The following is a 17,115-nucleotide window of genomic DNA, read 5'->3' as shown; positions in this document are numbered from 1 at the left end:
CAATTTCCCGGATTACGGAAAAGTCCCAAACAAAACCAACCCCTCCCGTGCTGCGCGTTCCCTTCCCCAGCTGGATTCCGTCCCGTCCAGGGATGAGCAAAAGCAAACGATGAATGAGCAATCGTGCGAGCGAGCGAGCGAGCGAGGGCCCCTTCCATTCCGGATTAGCCCACCCGACCCCGCCCTGGGGAGCGAGCAGCTCCTCCAAAGCCCGGCCCGGCTTTCGGGGCCGCGCGCGTCCCGGGGTCGCGGGGCCCCCGCCCCTGCTGCCGGCCTCGGCGGCGCCGCCGGGCAGCGGGCGCAGGCGGGGAGGGGCGGCCCGGGCGCGTCGCTGACCGCCGCGGGGGGCGGGGGCGGCGGCCGCACCCCGCCCTGGGAAGGAGGCGGCCAGGTGTGGCCTCGGCGCCGTGTGCCAGCGGGGAGGAGACTCGCGCCCCCGCCGACCAACACCAACACCCCGCCGCGACCCAGCTCCTCTGCGCCCTCGCCGCCCTCCGAGCCACAGCTCCCGCTCCTGCGCCGGACAGGAGCGTCCTCGCCGCACTCCGAGCGCGCGTCCCGCAACGCCCCCGGCCCCGGCGGCCCGCCCTCCCGGGACCCCCAGCGCCATCTCGGAGCCTGCCCGGCGCATGCCTCGGCGCTGAGCCGCTCTCCTGAGCGCCCGCCGACATGAGCTGCAACGGAGGCTCCCACCCGCGGATCAACACGCTGGGCCGCATGACCCGCGCCGAGTCCGGCCCGGACCTGCGCTACGAGGTGACCTACGGCGGCGGCGGCGGGGGTGGCGGCAGCGGCGGCGGCGGCGGCGGCGGCGGCGGCGGCGGCGGGGGCCCGGGCCGGATGTACTACTCCCGGCGCTGCACGGTCGACCAGAACTCCGACGGCTACTGGTGGGTACCGGCCCGGGAGCCGTGTCCCGGCCGAGCCCCACGGCCCCGGGGCGGGCAGGAGACGGTTCTCCTGCCGCAGGTGCCGCGACGCCCCGCGCGGGCGCTCAGTTCCACCTTCCTGCTTCCAGCCGGAGGCCGGAGGGGCGCGGCGCGCGGGCCGGCGTCTCCAGGTGCCCTGGCCGGGCCCGGCGGGCAGGCGACGCGGGCAGGAGCGGCCCGCACTCGTGGAACCTGTTCCCTCGGACTGTGATCAGAAGTAAAAAGAGTAAAGGAGCGAGAGGCGGCGGCCACGGGGGCACGGAGCGCCCCGCAGTCTGTGCGGGCTCACCCCGAATTCCTGGTCACCCCGACGGGTGGCGTCGGTGTGGGGGCCTCGGCCGCCCGCCGGGGACTGGCGAGCTCACCTGCGGCCCCGCACCCAGCCCTTTGTTTCTCGCTTTGAAAGAGCGACCCCGGGGCCTGGTTGGCGCAGCGCCGGCTCGGGGTCCGCCCTCGGGTCTGGGTGGTGTGGGTGGGGGGCTGCGGAGGGGAGCGCGGCCCCGGGCCCAGGCCCCCGGCGAGGGGTCGCGGGGCGCGCGGGGGCAGCTCCGCAAGGCGCTCTCCGCCGAGCGTTCCCGCCCGGGCCTGCGCGCCCCGCGCCGGGCTTTGGGCCCGGAGGCTCGGAGCTGACCCGCAGGACGCGATCCCGGGGCGCCCAGGCCCGCGGCTGGGCCAGAGCCCCCGGAGCACCCCTGGGGCAGTCTGGATGGAGTTGCAGCTTGTTTTCCGCTCAGATTCGCTTGTTTATAACCGGATCGTATCGATCATTTATTCTGTCTCTCTGCGAAACAAATTGTCCCAATTTTTGAACAAGGGACTCTTGGGGGTTTCCAGGGCACTTGTGCCAAGCAGTAGGAGGAATGGAAACTCGGCTTTTAAAGTTGAGGTCTTTACTGGCTATTTAAATCTGAGCCTTTTTCTTTTTTTCTCGCAGTCTTCCAGGATTTGGGAAGCGCAACCTTTAGGTGTGGATTGCACACACATGTTTAGTGCTTGATAAACTGCTAGCCTCGATTTCTTCTCTTCTAAGTTGACAGGAGTCGGTTCAATGAGTTGAATATCAGTCTCTTGGCTTCTTACGTCTTTTCGAGAGGAGATTTTAGTTAGTGCATTCCCCGGCTCGGGGCTTGCACAGAGATACGAGGTTGCAACGTGTCTGTGGGGAGGCTGGCTGCCCTCGTGTGGAGTTTCTTGGGCTCTGGTTTTCCGCCGTAAATAAAGTCTGTTTATAAAACTGTCAAGTGCTACATTCCCCCGGGCAGGGAAAAGACCCCAGGGGAAGATTTCCCTACGTGGAGGATGCTTTCCCTCTCCCCCCATCGATGCGGTGTCGACAGCAGCGGGGCGTCCGGCCGGGCGGCCTGAGGCCCTCGGTGGTGGTCCTTCCTGTCCGGAGCCGAGCCTGTGCGGCCGGGAGGGGTGTAGCTGCCTCCCTCACAGCCCGCGAACGCTGACTCTGCAGGCGCTGGGCCGCGCCGCCTGTTTTTCTGGTTAAGTCAGAGTTTGGTGCGCAGGGGGCCTTTGGCTCTGGCGTGCGCCGCCTCCTGGCCCCTCCCACCCAGGGAGCCCTTGCGCCCTGCTGTCTGACCCTGGGTAGTGACGACGTCACAGGTGCTCTTTCGGAGCAGGAGTTTCCTAAGGGAAGGGGTTTGCTGTTTTTTTTTTTTTTTTTTTTTTTTTTTTTTTTTTTTTAGCACAAAAATCAGTAAGAAAACTGCTGGTTGGATTTAAACACATTGATTTCCAAAAACGGCCGCTTTGTGGGCTGAATGATTTAGCTTGTCCTTAAACTAGCTAGATGGCGTGTAGGGACTCAGCTGTCACTCTGCCCCGTGTAGTGACTGGAAAACATGTCTGTTCTGTCTGTCCCTTGCACAGGCACTTTGAGGGCGGTATTAGGTCTCATTTGTGCGGTAATTCGCACCCCTCCCCCTCCCCCATCTGGCCTTTGTATCTTTTTTTTTAAGGTTGGATGGAGTCTGCAGCTATGTAATTTAACAACTTCGGTGTAGGATTTTGTTAATTGGCCAGTGGTCACGCTCGATAATATACATAGTTTTGGAAGATGTACACTTTGGGTTGTGCTTGTGTGGAGCACTATGTTGTTTTGAATTACAGCAGAATGATTGTAGTCTTGTTCCTGTAGCTACATTTCTAATTTATGGTGAACTTTGTTACCAAAGTGGCGAAGCCCAGCGGTTAGATCTTTCACGGATGACTGTGGATTTTGCAGGATTAGAAGCCGAGTGAAGTCACTAAGCTGCAGAAATATGGGGCTGTAACATTCGTGCTGACTTTTCTCCAGAGCTCAGCATTGCAGAGCGGAACACTAGTCGATGCCCTTTTTGAATAAGTTTAAGTTACTTTTCATAATTGCAGTGTATTTGGGAGAAAGGACACAGAGCCTGCGCAAACACCACACTAAGATGTGCCCAAGACCCCAGGGTCCACTCCCTGAGAACCCAGGGCCCCTCCCCTTGTCCTCCCTGGGCCTTCCCAGCTGGGCTTTGAGACTGGACAGGCCTGTGATGCCGCAATACCCCCAGCATCTCGAATTCCACGTACTCATTCTGCAGGTCGGTGCTGGGCACCTGCTGCACGCATTGCATGAGTCAAAGGGACGACAGAGACTTCCCAGTAGTCTTTCAAGAAGACGGGGACGCAAGGTCCAGACTGTGGATGGGCAAGGGACACGAGATCCAGGAGTCGCCCTCAGGAGGAGCCCAGAGAACACCCGTCATGGGGCACTTGTCAGGCTTCGAAAGGAAATCTGGCTTTGCAGTGTGCCAGTGGGTGAAGAGGGCCGGGCAGAGAGCAGCCCCCAGGGCAGGGGTGAGAGGGGGAGAGAGGTCTGAGGACCACGACGCAGGCTCCTTTCTGAGTGTTCACTGTGCGTGGGGAGGCAGCAGGAGGCAAAGGGCAGGAGCCTTTTGGGCCAGAGTGTAGGAGACCTTGAATGCCACGAGGCGGAGGGGAGCCAGCCCGTTGAAGGTGCAGGCTACGCCAGGTGGCGTGGAGTGGGAGGGACTGCGGGGAACCCTTGCACCTGAGAAGGAGGGCGATCCTGAGCCTGCAGCAAGGTGCTGGGCGCGTGGGAAAGCAGGCGCACCCAGGCGGAGTGACAGCTTCAGCTGGGACATGGCGTGGAGGAGGGAGAGTCTGAGCAAACAGGCTCCGCGCTTGGTGACTCAGAGAATGGATGCTCTAAATACTTTTTCTGGGAAGTGATTGCAAAGTTAAGCTTCGGGTTAGCTTCATGTGTGGCAGGTAGCCCTGACGTGCTTATGAAATCTGGTTACTTCATAGATTTTATAAAAATACCAGATCTGTGGCCAGTAGTGGTTACCATTACCTGGCAAACAAGCGCCAATGCTGGGCCAGGGGTACTACGTACGTTAGCTCACGTCTCACGGTAAACTTAACCAGTTTACAGAGGGCAGAGTGAGGCTAGGGTCCTCACACAGGGTCCAGGTGAGTGACTGAGCTGGATTGGAATCCAGGATGCCACAGGACCCAAGAAAAAAGATCTTTGTCATTAGGATTCATCTTTTCTACTTGTAAACTTTGCGCTTAACCTGAGTTTCTGTTTCTTTTTTCTTTTAAGATTTATTTATTTATTTGAAAGAGTTACAGGGAGAGGAGAGACAGAGAGGGAGAGGTCTTCCATCATCTGGTTCACTCCCCAAATGGCTGCAATGGCCAGGCTGGGCCAGGCTGAAGCCAGGAGCCAGGAGCTTCCTCTGGATCTCCCACGTGGGTGCAGGGGCCCAAGCACTTGGGCCATCTTCTGCTGCTTTCCCAGGTGCATTAGCAGGGAACTGGTTCTGAAGTGGAGCAGCTGGGACTTGAACTGGCGCCCATATGGGTTGCTGGCACTGCAGGCCGTGGCTTTACCTGGCTGAGCCACAGCACCGACCCCTCTGTTTTTAATCTGTTGTGTTCCTGGGAAACAATTATCTGATAACCATTATATTCTCTTATTAGCACTGTTGTAGGATTTTCATCTGTTTAGGGGGAAAAAAGGACAATAGGATTCTGCATTAAGCTGACTAATTGTTGGTCAGATCCACTGAATGAGACAAAAGAGCTTTCCACAATATTTTTTTTTCTCTAAACGCAGACATAGTTTCATTGTTGTTCAGGTGATTAAAATGTCTTAGGAAGGAAGAAACTGCTGATGTCCCTGGTGTTTCAGTGCTGACTTGTTAGGGTGGAGCAAAGGAGTGGGTGTGACGGAGGGAGTCTCGCTTGACTCTTAGCTAACCAGTCTTTCCGGATGTCGAGGTTCTAGAAGGCTCTAGAAGGAGCATTTCAGCCTGGGGGCCTTGGTGCTCCAAGCTCAGAGCATTGCCACCCCCCCCCCCCCCAGTGAGCTGGCCCATTGGTCCTGCCTCTTGCAAAGGGTTGAAGCTGTGGTCCCTCAGACCCCAAGGCTCAAGCAGCCAGCCATTCCTTCAAAGAGACGGCCCATAAAATGCTACTGTCCACCAGCGGCATCTTGGGCTGGAAGGGACAGAGTCTTTCAAAGAACTCATGAATGTAAAATCCACGTTTTGTGACAATGAAGACACTTTAATGAGATGAGGCTGCAAACAGATCTAAGGGTTTGCTTGGAATAAAATTTTTGACACAGACAGGACACCCCTTGCTACATCTGGCACCTGGGGGTGGGGCAGTGGGAGGAGTTGGCTTTTTGACAGACAACCAGACAACTTGTCTGATTTTTTTTTTTAGGCTTCAGTCAAATAAATACAAGCTTTTGCATAGGGAAGTAATTCAAAGTAGAAATTCCATTTTGGCATTGCATTTGAAAGGATCGGATACTCAAATGTTATTGCCACTTCATAAAAGATCTTTCTGTGAATTTTCTAACCCCTTGAATAGATTTCTTTCATGTTGTTAAAGTGTGCCATTCCCTGAATTGTCTCAAACGGTTACTGTTGGACCTTGAGAATGCCTCACCCTGAACACCCAATTCACTTCTTCCTTGTCTTTCTTTGCCCTGCTCACCCCAGGCCCGGTTTGCTGCAGGATGTCCTTCAAATGATGGACTGGGGCAAAGGCAAAAACACAAAAATGACATCGCAGAACCAAGTTGTAACAGCAGGAGCTGCCCCCTCCTCCTCCCCCCCCGCCCCCGCCCCGCGGTGGGAGCTCATGACGTGGGGAGTTGGCTTCTGCCACCCGAGGTGGGCGTTCCTACCTGTGGCAGGTGCAGAACCTCTGGGCACCGCGAGCGGGGGTCACATGGGACTGTGCCACTGGAGGGGACAGAGCCGAGAGGGCATAGTCTGTCCCACCTCCGGGTCTTGAAGTTCACGGAACACGAACTGGCAAACCCGGGGTGTAAAAACAGACAGGTACCCCGAAAGGAAGCAGCAGGTTCATGAGGTTCCACAGCTCCTGGCTGCCCTCTTCCCACACTTTGTAAGAAGAGACGCCCCTTTTGCTTGTAGTTGGGGTGGCGCTGGGAGAGCTAACTGCACCCCCTGACCGAACTCTGGGAATCAGGGGAGTGAGTGGTAACCTCCTCAGCCAGTCTTCTGTCTGTTTCCTCTGCCTCTCCAAGCCAAACACACAGGCACTCTGTACTTCTGTGTGCAGACCCAGCGTCCCCAGGTGTGGAGGAGTGGAGGATGACTAAGGTGTGGGACTTTGCTCCCCAGGAGCCGTGTTGCCAGGTGTGTAAACAGCCAGAGCAGAAGTGGAGGCGGAGGCGGAGGCGGAGGCAGAGGTGGTGTCTGATGGGGCAGGTGGCGCCTCAGCGGACTGGTGGGGCTGTAGTGGGACTGGTTGGGCTTTAGTGGGACTGGTAGGGCTGTAGTGGGACTGGTAGGGCTGTAGTGGGACTGGTAGGGCTTTAGTGGGTCTGCAAGGATCGGCATCGTCCTGAAATGTAGAAGGAAAGGCATTTTTTCTTTTCATGTAAGAGCCTTTGAAGAAGTTAAAACAGTAAAACTTTATGTGGGAAACACCTTGAACGTTAAAGAGCTGAGCAAATAGGCCTTGGGATCCATAGCAGTGCATTGTATAATTATCATAACATCCGATACAGAGTTACCAGTGTGTCCTGGCCATTATCCCACAAACCCTAATACAAAGAGAGAGACACAGGACCCCTGTTGTGGCACATGTAGAAGACCCTGTGTTGATTGAACCAGCAGAAGATGGAGGAGAGGGGGAGAAGGAAGGGAGGAAGGAGGGAGGAAGGGAGGAAAGGAGGGAGGGAGGGAGGGAGGGAGGGACCCAGTGGGAAGAAAGTATATCCAAGTGTGTATATCCAGGTGTCTGATGAACAGGGCATGATTCCATAGAATTACTTTCATAATACAAAGGTAACTTTTGAAAGTATTACTTTGTAAGGCATGCCTCTCTTCAGAACCTTTGTTCTGGGTAGTGGTTGTTAAACTGCTCCCTCCCTCGAGACAGCTAATCCTGGAATCTTACTTTCTGCTACTCACAGGTAGGCACGACCTGTCCCAGGAGGGAGATCCAGGACGAGGGAGATCCAGGACGTGTTTTCCTTTCAGCACAGCCCAGGAAGGGATCTTTATGCAAACATTCGGAACCATTATTTGTTTAAACAGGTTTCAGAATGAACTTTGAAAAAAATGTGCTGGCAGGTTCTTTGCAATTTGAATCGCTGGTCTTGGCGAGTCTGAAGATAAAACAGTTTGAGAAGAGTGAAAACCTTTCAAGGATGATGCTTTGTCCAAAGTCAGCATTTAGTTTTAGAAGTCAATGTTCTTTTGCTTGATTTGACCCAAGTGAAGTTTCTTATTCTTTAAAGCTTATGAGGTCATCCTTCTTCCAAGCCACTGAGGTGGAATTGAGCACTTTAACCACCTTGAGCCTTGTCAGTTCTGTTCCTAATAAAGTTTTAAATCTCACCACCCTGAATAGATGTAGCAGTATGGAATATTTCTGAGGTCAGAACTTTTAAAAAGTCCTTATTTGATTGCAAAATAAGTACATTCATTTCCAAATTATTTCTTCATGCCTGGTAGAATTTTGCATTTTCCCAAAGTGCACTGTGTGAATTGGAGAGAAAACTTAGTAGCCATGAACCACAGCATAGACTTTCAATCTATTTTCAGTGAGGAACTTTCAGAAAATAGGAGTTACAGGATGAGTGAGCTGGAGAAATTTTAGATATCAATTAGCTCAATAGATGAAAAAATGGAGGCGTAAACATTTTCTGAGATTAAAAAAGATCCAAAATTATATGGCTGATAACAAAACGTGATCTGACTCACAAAGTTTTCAGCTACACAGCACTTCTAAAACACGCTTATGCTTCGCTCCTGCTGCAGAACCTGTCTCTGCACGCCTGGCTGGTGTGTGTGTCCTGTCACGCCGACCTGCAGGGCCAGAACCCTTTCCACCAGGGCCAGCCAGCTCTGTGTGGGCCGATCCGGCTGAGACAAACAGACTGAAGCAGCCAGGGCATTCTCTTGTCCCCAGCCACTGAACCCCGCTTGGCCCCAGTCTGTCCTTTTTGGTGGCCTGAGCCATTTGCAAGGTGTCTGTCTGGTTCCCTGTCTGGCCAAAGGGTGATCTTGGCACACCTCAGGTTGAAGTGGGGGTCGTTACAGCTGAGAGACAGAAGTGGGCCTTGCCCTCCGGATCAGACAAAGTCTTTACCTGTGTTCAGTAGTCTGCGCCTTATCCGTGGTTTCATGGGCTGAAATAGGAGTGGAAAATTCCAGCAATAAATGATGCGTGAGTTTAAATAACTTTTACTATGGTAAATTGTTGTGATTGTTTTATTTTAGTATTGTTCATCTCTCTCTCTTTTTAAATTTGTATTAACTTATTTGTTCGAGAGGGAGGAAGACACAGTTCTCAACCGCAGGCTCATTCCCCAGATGCCCACAACGGCTGGGGCTGGGACAGGCTGCTGCAGGCAGCTGGTCTCCACCGTGGGGGCAGTGACTCAGCCATCTGAGCCGTCACTGCTGCCTCTCAGGCTGTGCGTTAGCAGGGAGCTGGAGTCAGGAGCGTAAGCCGAGACTCGAACCCACGCACTCAGATGCGAGTTGAGGGCATCTCAGCTGTTATTCTGATGGCTGGGCTGAGTGTCTGTGCACTCCCACTGTGCACCTCTTGCCTCATCTAACTTATCAATTAAACTTTATTGTAGGTCCCTATGTGTAGGAGAAAATGTAGTATATACAGGGTTCAGGAACTTCAGTTCCAGGCGTCCCCCGGGGGCCCTGGAAAGGATCCCGCCTCAATACAAGGGGACAAATGTATGAGATGAACTCTGGTTAATCCGTGAACTAGTGGATAGGGCTTCTCCCCTTCTCTGTCTGTAACTCTGCCTCTCAAATAAATAAAATCTTTTTAAAAAATGCATTATCAACGGCCTATGAAGTGGCTTACTGTTTTCAAAGTTCGGGTGCGTGTGGGTGTGGGGGAGTGGACGAGGTGCCTTGTCGTTCCAGAAGTGTCAGCTGGTCCCTAGCAGACTAGGAAGAAGGAGTAACAAATAGAGACCACCCAGCCGTGTTTTAAGCTCACACAGAATTGCTCCCCCTCCCCCTTTTTATGGATGGAATTTATTCCTAAGTGTCGTGTAACTCTCTGGGAGTTGGGTTCTAAGAAGCTGGTATGTTTCACATTTTGTTGTCAAATGGCTTTAGTCTCATAAACTCACTTTAACAAGTCTCGGGTGGGTGTGGTGGTGCAGCAGGTTAGGCTACCACCTGTGACGCTGGCTCCGTAGTGGAGGCTGGTTTGGGTCCTGGCTGCTCTGCTTCCCATCCAGCTCCTTGCTCCTGCGCCTAGGAGGCAGCAGAGGATGGCTCAAATACCTAGGTCCCTGCCTTCCATGTGAGAGACCCGGATGGAGTTCTGGGCTCCTGGCTTTGGCCTGACCCAGCCCTGGCTGCTGTGGGCACTTGGGAGGTGAACCACTAGGTAAAAGATCTCTTTCTCCTTCTGTCTGTTGCTCTGCCTTTGAAGTAGATGAAAGTCAATAAACATTTAGAAAAAAAAATTTGTATGCACGCTTTGTGTATTAATTCACAAAAGACTTTCACCTCCCTGCCTCTTTTTTTTTTTTATCCTTTCAAATACATTTTTATTGGGATACTGGCAGATTTACAGAAGAGTTGTCCTTATAATAAAGTGCCATCAGGGTACCTGGTTCATTTCCAGTAATGGGCTTCCTGGCTCCCAGCTTCAGCCCCAACCCGGCTTCAGCTCCTGTGGGCATTTGGGAAGTGAACCAGCGTCTAGCTCTTTGCCTCTCAAATAAATAAATTAAATAAAAAAATATATTTTAATACAGAGTCTGTATATGTCCCATCCGCCTCCAGCCTGCGGTCCAGTTTCTGATGGTTTCTTGCATTGACACACATCGTTCCATCATTGTACTCAGAGCTGTCGCTTTCGTCCAGCCCCTGGGGACCGGCATTCTCTGTGGCAGTCATTCTGGGAGACAAGCTGTTGAACAGACGTTGTAAGCATGTCACGGGAGAGGTGCCCCTGTCCCCTTCAAAAGGAAAACCAGTGTAAGGACACGGGACCTTCCGGATTTCCTTGTTCACACTGGGTGCTCAACAAGCTCTCCACGTGTCGTCATTTCTTCCCTTGTCTCTCTGGCCTCCTGTTTTATAACAGGTGTATCCCGGGAAGGTTCTGATTCTGCCCGCTGGAATGTTGCACAAGTTAGGACAATAGATGGAGTCTCCGCAGTACAAGCTGTGCCCGATTGATTGCTGGTCTCGTTGCGAGCGGGAGAAAGAGGCCGGTGCACTGGCTGGGAGGCAGGGGCGTTGTCCTGGTTTTGATGGGTGCAGGCTCAGGTGCCCGTTGCCCAGGCCTGCCTGAAGGACTGGTGTCATCTCTGGGAGCGGTTCCTGGGGAGGGCTGGCCTCCCCTCCCACCGCCAGCCAGTGCCGACCTGTTGGGGAGCCTGGATTGCAGGGCGGGACTCCAGACAGGTGGTAGCAAAAGAAAAAAAAAAAGTGCTTCCCTCGGGGAGATGATGCATAGTCAGGCTCCGTGGGAGAAGTTCCCACATTCTTGCGATCCCACCCTGTCCACACATAATGCAGCCAGTGTTGCCAACGTTTTCTTTAAACAGTGAAATCCTTTCTTTAACACACACGCACAGGAGAAAGTCCAGTCAGACGGCCACCAGACAGAAACAAGCCCAGGCTGGCTGTGGGTGAGGGGTTGGGGTTTCTGCAGCTTCTCCTGGCGTATCTGTGAGACTTCACACTCATTGGGCACTGATCTGATAACCTTAACTCGTCTGGTAAGCTGTGCACCGGCATAATGTCTCTTGACAGATGAAATACCAGGACCGTCTCAAGTTCCGAGGTGTGGTGCAGTGGGTTAAGCAGCCACTTGGGACACCGGTTCGAATCCTGGCTGTTCTAGTTCTGATCCAGCTTCCTGCTGATGTGCCTGGAAAGGTAGCAAAGGATAGCCCAAGTGCTTGGGTTCCTGCCACCTGTATGGAGACCTAGATGGAGTTCCTGGCTCCTGGCTTCAGCCTGGTCCAGCCCTGGCTGGTGGGGCCATTTGGGATGGAAAATCTCTCTCTGTCTCCTTCCCTCTCCCTATACCCTCCATCCCCACCCCTTTCTGTCACTCTGTCTTTCAAATAAATAAATACATCTTAAAAAAAAAAAAAAGGAATGTATTCTTAACCTCGCCACCTTTTTAATCTTTAGACTCTGGACCATCTATAACATCCTTCTTCAGCGCCACTGTACTTTTTTTAAAATTTTTTTATTTTTGTATGAAAGGCAGAGCTACTGAGAGGCAGAGGCAGAGGCAGAGAAAGAGGTCTTCCATCCCCTGCTTTACTCTTCAAATGGCTGCAATGGCCAGAGCTGGGCCAGGCTGAAGCCTCCAGGAGCCAGGAGCTTCTTCTGGGTCTCCCACGTGGGTGCAGGGGCCCAAGCACATGGGCCATTTCCGCTGCCTTCCCAGGCCATACTGGAGAGCTGGATCGGAAGTGGAGCAGCCGGGACTAGAACCATGGCCAAATAGGATGTCGGCACGGCAGGTGGTTGCTTTACTGGCTAAGCCACAGCTTTTAAAGCTCCCACCACACATTTCCCAGGGAATGGCCCCATTAGAAATGTGCACTGAATAAGCCTCTTCTTGGGGCAAAACTAACCACCCGAGCAGACCCTGAAAGCCAGAGGGGCTTGTTTTTGAATGAAAGATGTTTCCATTTCCCATCACTGTCTCACTCTGATCGCTTTCCTGTGGGTGAGTTTCATTGCCGTTTCACAGAATGCTTTTGGAGACATTGCTTCTCCCTCCTCTGGTTTTCCTGAGCCAGACTTGCTGGGGGAAGTCTCCCCGCTCAGTGTGTGGCCGCCACTGTGAGGCCCCCACAGAGGGGGCCTTGGCTGCCTGGACCCCTGTGGGGTGGGGGAGGGGCGCTATCTCTGCTGATACCGGTTCTCACCAGAGTTGTGTTTTTTCTTTTTTCACAATGCAGAGGAATATTTCTGAATTGGGTTACGGATCAGGGTGGGAGCAGTGGGGGACATTATTGGGCCTAACTGGTGGATTTTGGGAATGTTCTATGGATTAGGAAATGGTATGAGATCCACTTTACCGTCCCCGGTTTCGGTAGTTGTGCTGCAGTTTTATGTGAAGGAGCGTCTCCATCCTAGGACACATGCTGTGATAGTGGGGGTAAAAGGCCCTGATTATTCCCAAGTGATGAAATCTACACACGAGAGTGCAGAGCACTCAGGACTGGGCAGCTGGGCATCTGGTGAAGAGTCAGCAGTATTTTTGTCCAGCTTTTTGCAACTTTTCTGAAAATTTCGAATTATTTCAAAATGGAAATTTTTTTAAAAAGAGCGATCTCATGCCTGGATTCCTTGTGTTTGCCTCCGCAGCCAAACCGGCACGATGTCCAGGCACCAGAACCAGAACACCATCCAGGAGCTTCTGCAGAACTGCTCGGACTGCTTGATGCGGGCGGAGCTCATCGTGCAGCCCGTAAGCTCGCTGTCTTGTCCCCCCCCCCCCACACCCAGCCACCGCTCTCCCCTACACACCCCCCCGGGTCCTGGGTTAGCACCGAGTCCTGCTCCTAACCCAGACGTCAGCTGCTCAGCCCAGGCCGGCCCCTCCCCAGCCTGTACAGATGGTCTTTTCCAGAACAGGCTAGAAAAAAGGGAGGTTGTCTTGGTCCCTTCTCTGAGGCTAATCACACAAGACCACAGACCTGATAAATTATACAGGGAAGAGTTTGGTTTTGGCTTCGTGATTCTGGTCCAAAGCCAAGAGCACGTGTCTGGTGACGGCCGTGTGGCTGGTGGAAGTGGGGCCCCTGGCGTTTATAGTAGACCCGTTCTCAAGATGACCGTCAACCCACTAATCACCTCTGCAAGGTCCCACCTGTGTCTGTGTCATAACGAGGATTACATTCCCACGTGAGTTTCGCAGCTGGGCAGATTGTATTGAAATCCTGGCAGATGGGTATCTCCTTAGCCTAGGTGGAGTGTGTGCGCAGTGTTCACACACAGCAGGTGTTTGTACTGAAGGTGGCCACCCTTTGGGAGTTGCAGACATTTATTGTTACAGATGTGACTTTGCCGTACTTTCTCTCCTAGAGATGCAACCTGATGTGTGTCCTTCACTGGCCTGGGATGGATTATCTTGTGCCCCATTGGTTGTTTTTGCAAGGGTGGTGGAGAGAAAAGAGAGAGAGAGAGAGATTTTTTTTTTTTTTTTTTGGACAGGCAGAGTGGACAGTGAGAGAGAGAGACAGAGAGAAAGGTCTTCCTTTGCCGTTGGTTCACCCTCCAATGGCTGCCGCTGCTGGCGCACCGCGCTGATCCGATGGCAGGAGCCAGGTGCTTCTCCTGGTCTCCCATGGGGTGCAGGGCCCAAGCACTTGGGCCATCCTCCACTGCACTCCCTGGCCACAGCAGAGAGCTGGCCTGGAAGAGGGGCAACCAGGACAGAATCCGGCGCCCCGACCGGGACTAGAACCCGGTGTGCCGGCGCCGCAAGGTGGAGGATTAGCCTAGTGAGCCGCGGCGCTGGCCTGTGATAACAGATATCTTAAGGTCATTCAGTCAGGGTTAGAAAACACAGGTTCCATGATTTTTGCGGAGTAACTCTGTGTTTTAAAACATGGTAGAGGGACCAACGTTGTGACATAGCAGGTGAAGCCTCCGCCTCGGATGCCCGCATCTTGTGTGGGCAGCGATGCGAGTCCCGGCTGCTCCACTTCCGATCCAGTTCCCTGCTGATGTGCCAGGGAAAGCAGTGGGTGATGGCCCAAGTCCTTGAACCCCTGCACCCACGTGGGAGACCCGGAAGAAGCTCCTGGCTCCTGGCTTCCAATCTGCCCAGGCTCGGTTGTTACAGACATTTGGGAAGTGAACCAGCTGATGGAAGATCTGTCTCTGTCTGTCTCTGTCTCTCTCTCTCTCTGTAACTGCCTTTCAAATAAATAAATAAATCTTTAAGAAAAAAAAACAAAAGCAAAACATGGTAGCATTCACGTTTGCTCCGAAATTGCTGAAGTCAGACTAGGGATTGGTGGGGCTGTAGCCACCTCTCCTATTCCTTTCCTGGCATGTCTCAGTTCTAGCTAAGGAATTGAATTCTAGGTGCCCTAGTGCCAGCGTTCATGTCACGGTCACAGAGCACTTGTTAAATAGCCTGTATCTGAAACCGAGGTCTTCCCCACGCAAATTTATGGATTCTATTTGGAGAGTATCTTAACGTTTTAAGTTCTTAATGGAACCATCCTTACGTCTGTTTCATTTTGCTCAGGTAAGAATATAGACTTCACTTTAGTTCAGGTAAGGAGACATTTGGGGGTCAGCGAAGTAGCAGGGCCGTAGTTCTGGTTGTCTCACTGTGTGGGTGTGGAGCGTGCTCCCCCAAATGCTCATATGGGGCCTGCCTTGCTCCGTATAAGGCAAACCAGGAGGCACCAGTGGTTCAACACTGAACGCAGACACACCCAGCCCTGGCCACGCTTGTCGTGACCATAGTAGGTTTTACCTACAGTTCCGCAGGTTTACAGGGAGTCTTACTCTGAGTGTATTTTACCCGTGTGCACTGAAATGCAATAAAAACACCAGAGGGGCACAGGAGCCCATCTCCTGATGCTTCTGGGCACAGCCATGGTTTACTGGTCCGGAGCTGAGGGAGAGCAGCGAAGGTAAAATTCTAGAGAAAGCGTCAGTGACGCTGAGGCACTGAGACAGCTTCCTATTGTTTTAAAGCTTTTAATTTTTAAATAATTATAAACTCATAAGAAGTTGCAAAAGTAGTGTAGAACGGTCTGTGTGCCCGGCTTCCCCCATGGTGGCCTCTTACTTAAAGACACCGGGTGGCCCAATGCAGTTAACCACACAACGGCTCCCTCTTTCTTTCTTTCTCTCTCTCTCTTTCTCTTACTTCCTTTCTTCCTTTTTCTTTTCTTTTCTTCTTCTTTTTTTTTTTTTTTTTTACAGATTTAATTATTTATTCGCAAGTAGAGTTATAGAGAGAGATCTTCATTCTGCTAGTTCACTCCCCGGATGTCCTCAAAGCCAGGAGCCAGGGGGCTACATCCAGGTCTCCCACATACATGGATGGCAGGGGCCCAGACACTTAGACCATCTTCCACTTCTTTTCTGAGGCTCATTAGCAGGGAGGTGGATTGGAAGTGGAGCAGCCAGGACACAAACCAGCTCTTCCCCTTTTTAAAAAAAGATTTATTTTGTTTGAAAGGCAGAATTACAGAGATGGAGAGAGGGAGGGAGAGAGAGATCTTCCATCCGCTGGTTCACTCCCCAAATGACCAAAATGGCCAAGGCTAGGCCAGGCCAAACCAGGAGCCAGGAGCATTTTCCATGTCTCCCACGTGGGTGCAGGGGCCCAAGCACTTGGGCCATCTTCTACTGCCTTCCCAGGCACATTAGCAAGGAGGTGGATCGGAAGTGGAGCAGCCAGGACTCAAAATCGGCACCCAGATGGGATGCCAGTGTTGCAGGCGGCAGCTTTACCTGCTATGCCACAGTGCCAGCCCCAGATGCTTTCTTTTTAAGAACTGCAAAGTTACGTTTCCCTAAAATGCAGAGAAGCTCAGCTTGTGTGTGCTGGGCCCTATGTGGTGAAATAGCGTGGTGTTCTTAGCGCAGTGAGGTTCCCGTTGGATGGGTGGTGTTTGCGTTAAGTGAATGACTGCTGTGTAACATATGGGAGCATGGCGAAGCTTAGCATCCTGTGCGTGTGCTTCCAGCAGCACGCGTGAACGTTTTCTTCCCAGCATAGTGTGTGTTCCTTCATGTGCATTCTTTCCCCCAGGAGCTGAAATACGGAGATGGAATACAGCTGGCTCGGAGTAGAGAACTCGATGAGTGCTTTGCCCAGGCCAACGATCAGATGGAGATCACCGACAGCTTGATCCGAGAGATGCGGCAGATGGGCCAGCCCTGTGACGCTTACCAGAAAAGGTACCGCCCACTGAGAGGGGCTGCCACGCACCTGCCCGTAACGAGTCCCAGGAGCCCGGTCAGCTGTTGGAGGACGCCCAGTGTTCCCTGGGAAGGGCTCCGGGACTCGGTATCGCCCAGCCTTGGGTCTCTCCTACAGATGGACCCCTCCCACTGTCTTCAGACTCCAAAGCTGCCATGTGAAGTATTAAACAGACCTGCCCAAGAGAGAGGCACCTTTCAGAAAGTCCAGTTCCCCCTTTTTAAAAAAAGACTTATTTATTTATTTATTTGAAAGAATTACAGAGAGAGGGAGAGATAGAAATCTTCTATCCACTGGTTCATTCCTCAGATGGCCACACGCTGGGCAAGCTGGAGCCAGGAGCCAGGAGCTTCATCCGGGTCTCCCACATGGGTGCAAGGGCCCAAGCACTTGCTTTTCCCAAGCAATTAACAGGGAGCTCGACTGGGAGTGGAGTAGCTGGGACACGAACTGGCGCCCACTTGGATGCTGGCGCTGCAGGTGGTGGCTTTACCCGCTACATCACAGCGCCGGCCCCGTCTAGTTCTGATTTTGCAGTTCATCTTGGAATCCCTCTAACAGAGAGAGTTGCACAGCCCTTTGGCACAGCATCTGACTTTGTAAGTCCAGTGTCAAGTTGAGCTTAATTTAATAAACCCAAAAGTGAGACTGCCAGGGCTGGACATGACGGCTGGAAAGCAGAACTGTGTAGTCTGAATTTTTTCTCAGGCCACCCAGG

General features: G+C 52.9%; 1 protein-coding gene across 1 annotated transcript in view; it reads left to right on the top strand.

Moving 5' to 3' along the window:
- Positions 1-424: 424 nt before the first annotated feature.
- DSP (desmoplakin) overlaps positions 425-17,115 on the top strand; it is a 46,968-nt gene continuing 30,277 nt past the window's right edge. Inside the window, 3 exon segments of the mRNA XM_051855854.2 lie at positions 425-890; positions 12,809-12,911; positions 16,227-16,375. Of these exon segments, the coding sequence (XP_051711814.2) occupies positions 670-890; positions 12,809-12,911; positions 16,227-16,375 (473 nt within the window). The 5' untranslated portion in view covers positions 425-669.

Source organism: Oryctolagus cuniculus, chromosome 5, assembly GCF_964237555.1.
Source record: "Oryctolagus cuniculus chromosome 5, mOryCun1.1, whole genome shotgun sequence".
NCBI lineage: Eukaryota > Metazoa > Chordata > Mammalia > Lagomorpha > Leporidae > Oryctolagus > Oryctolagus cuniculus.
Note: the sequence above shows the minus strand (reverse complement) of the source record. Positions and strands in the feature narration are given on the sequence as shown.